Source organism: Physella acuta, unplaced genomic scaffold (genome assembly GCF_028476545.2).
Source record: "Physella acuta isolate Inbredline_101_S28 unplaced genomic scaffold, ASM2847654v3 ptg000255l, whole genome shotgun sequence".
Classification (NCBI taxonomy): Eukaryota; Metazoa; Mollusca; class Gastropoda; family Physidae; genus Physella; species Physella acuta.
The window spans coordinates 339,172-349,130 of record NW_026731774.1 but is presented as its reverse complement, the minus strand read 5'-3'; the positions used below and the strand labels follow the sequence as shown (position 1 = coordinate 349,130).

The window sequence follows — 9,959 nt, the reverse complement described above, 5'->3', positions numbered from 1 at the left end:
TGTCAATATTCCCATCTCCTGAAATAATTTTTTGTCATTACAGAGCTTTCAGTGCGGAAACATTAAAAATATACGACAAAAATAATAGTGTTTAATTATTCTGTCTTTCGGTATTATGACCGCCATAAATGGTGTGTGCTTATAACCGAATACTAATATTTTCAATACACTATAAAAATATATTTTAATGCCTTCTTCTTTATGAAAAACTACCTGTTGCAACACAGGGCATTTACACTTTTAAACTGTTGAAAAAATGCTTTTCATTTTAGTACTGTGAAAATATATAGATCTACTCCTGTAATCATTCATATTTAAAGTAGGCAGATTTACATGCGGATGATAAACTGTAATAGCTATTTGTTTCAAACAACTTTTGAACTTATGGTTTGATTATATGAAAATAACACTGTAAAGAACGGTTGCAAATGTTATGTTAAAAAATAATTAATTGATTATACTTTATAAGAGGAATTTCTATTTTATTAATTGTTAGTATGAATAAATAAATAAATAAATAAGTGAAATAACATTAAACAAAACTCGTAAACAAAATCGAAAATTTAAATATTTTTTAAAATGTTTTTATTCTTACCAATGATATTTAGTAATTTAATATTAGAGAATTACATTCCTTATTATCTTAAACTAAATAATGTAAAAAAAATTATAATTAAATGCACTGATTAAATGGTAGAAATAATCACAACAAAAATGTGTTTGATCCATTAAAATAACCATGTTTTAACAAAACTACTGATTAGTCTTAACTGGTTTTTTAACCACACAACGTGACTTGAGTTTTTTGATAACACAAGACGGCACAGCGATGGTTTTCTCTGTGGTGAACTGGGCGTTCACAAAGCTTCTAAAATGGCAGCAGCCCAGTCGAAACAGAGCTTTCCTGTGGAGTAGAGAAAAACATGAATTCTACATGCTTTAAATTGGTAGCATCTATCTGCAGATTAGAAATTTAACACCAACACATTGAAACAAAATTTAAAAATATATAAATATAAAAGAATAAATTTAAAGAACTCGACAAATAAGGGCTTCATTTACATCTGTATGCTACATACTATCACATATGCCGTATACATACATTAGTCAATCAATATAATGTCTCTCTCTCTCTCTCACTCTGTATATATACATATATATATATATATATATATATATATATATATATATATATATATATATATATATATATATATATATATTAAAAAAAAAATATATATATATATATATATATATATATATATATGCAAATATGCATATATATAGTTACATTAGATTGATCAACATCTTTCTAATAGCATTCTCAAAACCTTCCCAAAAACAATCAGTGAAGTGATGAAAAGTGTAGTAATGCACAAAAAAATCTCCCCCTCCCCACGCACACATACTTTCACTTTATATATATATATATATATATATATATATATATATATATATATATATATATATATATATATATATATATATATATATAAAGAGAAACGTTATATTGATTGACTAACAAAGTGTTGAATTTTCTCTTTTAAAAGCCCTACACTTACGGATCGTCGGTTGGGTTGGTCTCTAGCTTATACAACCTCCAGTTTGGTTCTCTCTCAAGAAAGGGTCTACTCAGGACACTTTTGGTCAGTTTTGACCACTTGGTCATGCATTTCTCAGCTTCAAGGACTTTTTTCTTTTTCTTATTTTCATAGTTATCCTCAACCAGTTTGTGTAGGTCATAGCAACACACTTCATTTCTGTCTTCATTTAGATCGCAGAATCCACATCGGCACCATTCTGGTATAAATAAACAGTAATTTGATTACAACAACTCATATTTGCTTAGTTAACTTGTTACTTGTATTAACAATGCATTTTAAATTTTAAAAGTGCTACTAGGGTTGAACAAAGAAATTGTAGCGACCAAGCAGAAAAGCTAGCGTTAGCTTTCTGTGCGATATAAACTCCTACCCGGTTTTCCTTGTAATTTCTTTGCAGATGAAGCTTCTTCGTTTTTCTTCACTTTCTTTACAACTGGTTCTGTAGAAGTTATTTTTAACTTAAGTTTTAATTCGCTTTCTATATATATATATATATATATATATATATATATATATATATATATATATATATATATATATATATATACATACATAAATTTCGTTTTTACTAGTCAACAACATTATAGAGGACGTAAAACCATTTTTTTTCAATAATAAAAAAAAAAATATTATTGGCAGCAGATTTAGTCCTGTAAAAGTTGTCCTGTCATTATTTTTATGAAAGAAGTATCTGATATTGAAATTTTTCTAGAAGTTTTTATTTACCACTTGCTTCAGTTGTATTTGTTGCTTTCTTCTTCGCTGGTGTTTCTGTGTTGACGTAAGAAAAATATAGTGTGTAAAAATAGGATCCGTTACTTACATATCCCAAATGCATTTAAAATATTTCTAAAATTATGAGATTAAAGCTATCTAGTATTAACAAATCATCTAAATAAACATCAGTAGTCCCGGTAAATATTTGTTTAGGTTATCGTTTGTTTAAAAAGATGAATCCTTACTTGACGGTCCCGGAGCTTTGGCTGGGTCTCTGTCTGAAGGAGAATCTGCTTTTTGAGCTAAGAAATTATACTCGAAATGAGCGTTTGCTCTTTATAAATTACACAATTTAAATTCTGTTATGAAACATTAAGAAATGTTCTTTGTTATAAAACAAATGATTTATATAATAAAAACCTACAAAAACATAACTTTTGCATCAGAAGATTTACTCACTATGACTCTCTTCTGCATTTATATTTCCCTCTGACTGTGAATCTGCTTGTTGTGCTAAAAATAAAAATATATCTCAAAATGTGTTCAAAATCGTTCATGTCTTTTAACGTGATAATTTAACGTTTTTTAGTTACTCCTGTACGTTTAACTCTAATACAATGATGAATTAAATTAATATTAATTAGTTATTTTCTTGCTCAATTTAGAATTCGTTTAAATCCCAATCGAAATGTAATAGAATTGATTCTGTTTTAGAGCTTTTTTATCCGAATAACCCACACGAGTATAAAAACTTTGATCTATCGGTTATTATGAATGGATGTTTAATCATATGTAAGTATTATGTTTACATTATAAAATAACAAAAATGTGCATTTACTTCAATCTACGCATAGTTGAAATGTAATTTGATGATCAATCAAAACAAAACAACAGGATAATGTAAAATGATTTTAAAAATACAAAATACATACGGATGACGGGTGGAGGAGTAGCCTAGAAAGAAAAAGGTATGTATAATTATCTCCATTTAAATATTATGTAAGACTTTATTTCAAATATAAAAGGTACGATTGTTGCACACTAAAAAACTGTTCACTAAATTAACAAATATTTTTATTGCCAAATTTTATTGGCACCTTTTTAACACTTTAATTTAATGTGATAAATATTTTAAAATTGTATATAAATAGTACCTTTAAAGTCATCTTTTTCTGAACCTCATCTGTAAGATATATATATATATATATATATATATATATATATATATATATATATATATATATATATATATATATATATATAATTTTGTAATAATTTAAGTTTCTTTTTTTATCAAAGAAATTTTTTTAAAAATTCTTTTGTTGAGTAGGCCTACAAGTCTTTAACAAACTCATCTTTAATGCATACACACTTATTTTATAATTTAATCTGCTATAGAGGAAATATACGTTTCTAAAATTTAAAAAAAAAATTCTTTTAACAAAAATCTTTTTGTTTTGTTGAGTATCAGTCTTTAACAAACTCATCATTACTACCATACACAAAAATACACAATTATTTTATCATTTAATCTTCTAACGTGGAAAATACTTTTTAAAAGAACAATTTAACTGTGTACTCATCAGTCCCTTAGTTATTAATTTAAAAAATCAAAATTTATATATTTGTTTATTTGAAACACTATGTATATTATGTTATTTTAGTTATTTTTGAAAACGTTTCATAAATATATAGTTTCAGCTAAAACATTTATTCATTACGCTAATAAGGCTATGTAAATAGCTTTGTCCTTTAAAGAAAATATTAAAATATTAGGAATGTTTGAAAATGTAAAGTTTGTGTAAGCCCTTTTTATGTTCACATTTCTTCTTCTCTTTCAATTAAAGATTAAAAATGGAAAATAATAATTTTAATTTAATTACGCCATTCTACCTTTCAGTGAAAGAAAAGTGCTGACCAGGTCTGTTTGATTCAAAAGTGGGTAACCAACAGCCTTGATTAAGCAGTTGAACCATCCATTGTATTTGATGAGTGTGTCAAAAATTTCTTCGTTTACATTCGTCGATCTTTCTTTACCCACCAAATCAAAATGATTCTGCATGGAAATAAAGTATCATCTTTATTGCTTGTGATATTACAAAATAATGTCATCAAGCTACATTCGTCTGTAATGTTTACCATAAAAGAAAAAAGCATCATATCCAGTATTAATTTGTGTTGATATATAAATATACTTCATCCGATTTATATTCTGTTATTTTATGTAAAATATGATGCAGTGTGGTTTTTTAAAATGAATATACTAAAAGACCAAAATAAACATTTACTGTTGAAGAGTAATTTCAACTTACGTAATCCTCTTTAGTGAAGATACTGCTTTCATACAATTTGGTGTAGTTTAAAAATGGTCTGGCATTTATACGACGGACAAAAGTTTCCTTTACAGCTGAAGCAAGTTCATCATTTAGGAGATTTTCTCGATCTTCACCAGAGAGTTGAAAAAGTATTATATGTAATATATTGATTATGTATCATATGTATTCATTTTATATCTATTTTTCATTTTTTATATCGAAGTTTGTCATTTTTTATAGTTTAAATATGCACTATCTATGGGTTAATACAATCACATAAATACAAATTTTAGAGCACTGAAAATAGATCTAAAATGTTTACATTTAAAAGGTTAATTTAACTATTTCTAATTATTCTGTAAAGTTCAAATGATTTTCTAAAAACTAGATTTTAGACCCTGACAAAATAAAGACCTTAAATGGAGATAAAAAAATATAATTAGCCTACCTTGATTTTGTGAAGCACTTTTTCCATCGCTGTTTGCCGAGGGTCCTGCGTTGGAGGCTTAATTTTTTTTAAATATGTATGTCAAATAGCAAAATCATAACACTACAAAAATATAACCTGCTTAAAGTCAGATCTTTACATTTACGTTTATTTTTACTGTTTTAATTCCGAATAAATGGTCTACGAACGATTATTCAAAATTGGTATTGCATATATGTTCAATTAATACTTATTAAAAACAGATTTAATTTGTAAAAAATATTCTTACCGTTGGTTGAAGATGAGGGGAACTAAAAAGCAGTGATACAAATAAAAGTAGTCACAAAACGGTAATAAAACAGCTAACTTAATATAAATAATACAACACATTTGAAGTAATTTCAATATCTCTCAAAAGTAATTATTGGTTAACTAATCGATTTCTATACATTCACAACGTATTGAACATATACTATGTCAACAGAAAATAATTTTACCTGTGAAGATGATGCACCAAACTGCTTCACTACGCTGTCTTTAAAATGTAGAAAGAAATCCATGATCAGTATGTAGTTTACATATATATATATATATATATATATATATATATATATATATATATATATATATATGGGGGGGTGTGGGTGTGTGGAGGGGGGTGTTTATTCATTTATTTAAAATCGTTTTACACGAAACCCACAGGATCAAAATATGTGTTTGTATTCAAAAGAATTGATATTAAACTACGTGTATTTAAATATGTTTATTTATATACATATTTACGCTCTATTCACTTAGACTGACTTAGAGCATGTATGTCTTTGTTTATTATGCTTACGTTTTTCGTTCCATAAAAATCCGCTTATATTTTACCCTTTTATAAACACATCATTATGCAACATAGCAATATACCTACAAAAGCAAATACCTAATGATCTATGATCTTTACTAACGTAATCAAAGCATAGAAAAAAAGCCATGTAAAAAACCGTTAATTATTCCGTTAAGCAGCTCCATCTTCAGTTCAGCAATAAATGATTGTATTCGTCTCGAGCTCTTGAACCCTTGTACATTTAAAAATAAAGTAGGAGTGATCTCCACTAAACTTTTTCGTTAATTCTTTTTTTACACTAAGTACGTTGGCTCGTTCAGTGCAATCTGGTTACAGAAATGCTTTTTAATAATGTTTTAACAGTTAATTTTTTAAAATAGAATGCAGTAGAACAAAATTTAGCACTGGAAATCGTTCAAAAGTCGATAGAAAACTACAAATTCAAAAGAATACCTATGTATAAAAATTGGCCACCATAACTGAAACGGTAATACCAGAAAGCAAAACATACTTTTTCAGGCTCCAAAAGGTTATAAAATGTTAAAATTTGTCAAAATTTCTATTTAGATCTTTCATGATTACAATGCATCCTTTAATTTCCGAATACAGTACTATGGGGATGTGTAAAACGGCAAAAACTATTAAAAGTCATTACATTTTCTCCTCGATTACAACATTATACTTTTTACAAGAGAAAGTTTAAAAGCTTTTTGTTTTTTCAAACAGCTTACCTTTAAGGTCAATAAAAATTTGGACCAGGTCCGTCTGATTATAAGTAGGATCACTGACAGCTTGTATCAGGCAAGAAAACCAGTCCTTATATTTGATAAGTGTGTCAAAAATGTCTTCATTAATATTCTTTGCTCCGCTAACCATTTGAGCATTGAAATGACTCTGTAACAATTAAAAATGAACTGCTTATATTGATCTATAAATTGAATAACTGACAAAATGTTAAAAGTGTGTGAAAGGAATATTACTTGCACACATTATTCTGCCATTTTTCTATAAGTTATCTTTTTAATAAAAATACAGGCTATAGCTTGGCGCTTTGCTGTATTAAATTTTAAAACAAAATAAGGCTATGATGTGTTAAATGTGGAATTATTGATTCATGGGTCTGTTTTAGTAACCTCAAGGAATTGACAATATGATCTAAAATGTGGCAAAAATCATAACTGAGAAATCCTCTTTGTTAGACAAGCAATTTAGAGTCTAATAGAATCTTATTTCAATCAAGTGAAATACCTTACATATGGTTCAGTTTAGATAAATGTCGATCAGTGACAAGGATTTTCAAATTAGAGGACAAGGCTCGCCTAGCAAGTAAATTATTCATTCCTATGTGTGAATATTAAAACATAATCAAGACTTTTTTTTTACAAGTCGCTTATAAATTGCACTAAAAATGAAAAGAGAAGAAAAATGTTCTTTAAGCACATAATAATGCACCACTGTTTCGATAACTATAAAGAAAATCGTGTAGTCTAAATATAAACTTAGTAACACATAATAAAGCAATCCACACTTTTCTTTATAATTTTTAAGTAGTTTTGCTTTAACATAATAATGCACCACTATTTAAATAACATCAAAGAAAATCGTGTAGCATTAATAAACTTTTAGTTTCACCTAATAAAGCTATCCGAGCTTTTCTCTGTAATTTTATTTAAGTAGTGGTGGATTAATTATTTCTTCATTATAGTGATTATATAACAACTTGTTATCATAAACTTTTATAATAATTTTACTTTTACTTACGTAATCTTCCTTCGTGAAAATGTTAGGTAATTTTGTCCGGGTGTAAAATGTAAATGTCCGGGCATTGATGCGACGAACAAATGTTCCCCGGATAGCTGCAGCGATTTCATCGTTCAGTTTATTCTCATGGTCGACGTTTGCCTTCGATGCCATTGGATTGAGAGACTGAGAAAAGATAATGTATAGCCATTGAAAGGTGTTTTTTTATAGAATAAATTCTGCGCTGGCCCTTAGTAAGTAATAAATACATGGACTCTGTTTGAAGCTCGAAGATATATAGTTTAAAAATTGAGTTGAAGTTGCAAGTTACAATCACCATTCGTAATCATGCGTTTTCATTATTCCGTACTCCCCTATATAGTTTAATAAAATACTATCGTACCAGTCCCTTCGCGTTGCCGCTGTCTCAGAAGAAAGTCTGACGCAAAATTCCATACGGATTTCATCAATGCGTTACAAATCCTACGTTCTTAGATGTGTGACCTTGATTTCCGACACGGAGTTATTTAAATGTAAACAATGCCTGCGCTATATTTCTTGGATCGGATTTGTCGGATCGGGTTACTTACACTTCCGCTTAGCACACCCCATGGCGTGTTGTATGAAAGCCTTGAGTGTACGTTAATCACTCCCCGTAATAGTGAAGTAGAACACAATTCGGTGACTGCCAAGAAGTAAGCGACGTAGAGAGGCGCTCTTGGAGCCCACGATTACACTACAGCAGGTAAGCTGTATTACCCCTGGCTCGGTTTTATCATCAAAAGTCGTATGCCACCGTGTCTATATTGTCAAATAGCACTCTGTCTGGACGCTGGTGTCGCGCCTGATTCAAATTAGTGAACTATAATACCCCGTCCGTATCCATAGTTTACTGTTTATAACAAACCCATCTAAATTGTCAAATAGCACCCTGCAAAAATGTAATATTGATGTAGCGAACGGGGACTAGACTACAGTCACTATTAGACTATTAGAGTTTTGGGAAATACGAATATTAAAAATTCCTTTTATCAAATCGACCAGCTAAGCGGAATCGAAACTGAAACTGAAAGTGGAGGTTGGATTGAAAATGTTTTTACTTATATTACGCTTTAGTGTGATCAAATGTTATCTTTAAATCAATTTTAACCTTATCAACTTTTTATTTTATTTCAAGTGGTTATTATTTAAATTTGTTAGTTTATAGGAAGTAAATTTAATAAAGCGTAAATATGTGTAGATATGAAATATGGCATATACAAAAATTAGTATTTATGTTGCTGCAGTTTGTGATGCTGTAATTAAGGTTGTACTACCTTGTACCTCCTGTTTGTAACTCTTAAAAGACATTAGCAATCTTACCTTTGCGACTTTTAGCAAGGAAGAAAACATTCCCACATGCACTAACACATAGAGAACCCTGCCTCACCTGTAACATACACCTTTATCTGGGCTCCTGATATCGTCCGCCGAGAAGTAGGTCACACTGATGCACGACGGGTATCGATTCTGTGGACAGGGGATTCCCCTTCACATCCTGTCACTAGTCATACGTATATTTTAATCCATATCAGCATTATCAGGATTTTAAATCGACCCAATTCAAATACTGATTATCATACTAGTCTATTTTAATACAATGACATAAAGGACAATAATCATATACACATTAGCTGTTGTTACGTTTTTTGTTTTGCGTTTGTTTTGCATGTTGTGCAGAGGCCTAGCGACCTTTCCCGGTGCCCGGGGACAAACTTTCAATTTGGCGCCCCCCTCCCCATATTTTTTTATATTTATAATGCAAAACTGCAGCTAAAATGAGCTTTTATTTTTTTTCAACCCATTTTGGCGCCCTCTAGGGTCGGCGCCCGGGGACATATATACACCCCCCCCCCGGGTCGGCTCGAGATTGAGGAACCAGATTGAGGAATTTTCACACTGCAATTTCTTGATCTATACTTTGCGAATAAACTCAAGTCTTGAGAATATAATGTTCTCTTTTTCAGCTACTAGGAATATTTAGGTGAACAACTAGACCTGTAAAGACTATATTTTGAGTTTCTTTCTTTTTTTATCTTAACGAAATGAAACTAAAAGTGGAAGACGATTAAGCAGCATTTCTCCTAATTGTCACCAAATATTTTGTTTTCCATTTCATCAAAGTATAAATTTAAATTAGTAGAATGTTTTGTTTTTTTTTAAGGTAAAACTCTATAATTAACACTGGAAAGAAATAATAATTCAATAAAATGATTACATTTTTTTATTAAATATGTTTTAGTTTTCAACTTGTAATTTTGCTATACATTCAATTCATTTATCTT

The 9,959-nt window shown here is 29.2% G+C and overlaps 1 protein-coding gene across 3 annotated transcripts; it reads right to left on the bottom strand.

The window, feature by feature from the left end:
• Positions 1-582: 582 nt before the first annotated feature.
• Positions 583-9,135, bottom strand: LOC131938689 (uncharacterized). 3 transcript variants are annotated; one of them, XM_059296819.1, is made up of 16 exons: positions 9,065-9,135; positions 7,657-7,821; positions 6,627-6,789; positions 5,561-5,598; positions 5,353-5,374; positions 5,085-5,141; positions 4,634-4,764; positions 4,215-4,377; positions 3,476-3,504; positions 3,254-3,275; positions 2,781-2,834; positions 2,567-2,623; positions 2,331-2,375; positions 1,975-2,043; positions 1,563-1,800; positions 583-904 (listed from the first exon to the last, which is right to left on the bottom strand). In XM_059296819.1, exons 1-16 carry the CDS (start codon positions 9,071-9,073, stop codon positions 754-756), a joined length of 1,413 nt encoding a protein of 470 aa, XP_059152802.1. In that variant the 5' UTR covers positions 9,074-9,135; the 3' UTR covers positions 583-753. The 3 variants fall into 3 exon arrangements, with proteins under 3 accessions (XP_059152802.1, XP_059152800.1, XP_059152801.1); XM_059296817.1 differs by having other exon boundaries at positions 8,998-9,091; XM_059296818.1 differs by having other exon boundaries at positions 5,085-5,129; positions 8,998-9,091.
• Between the last annotated feature and the right edge of the window lie 824 nt (positions 9,136-9,959).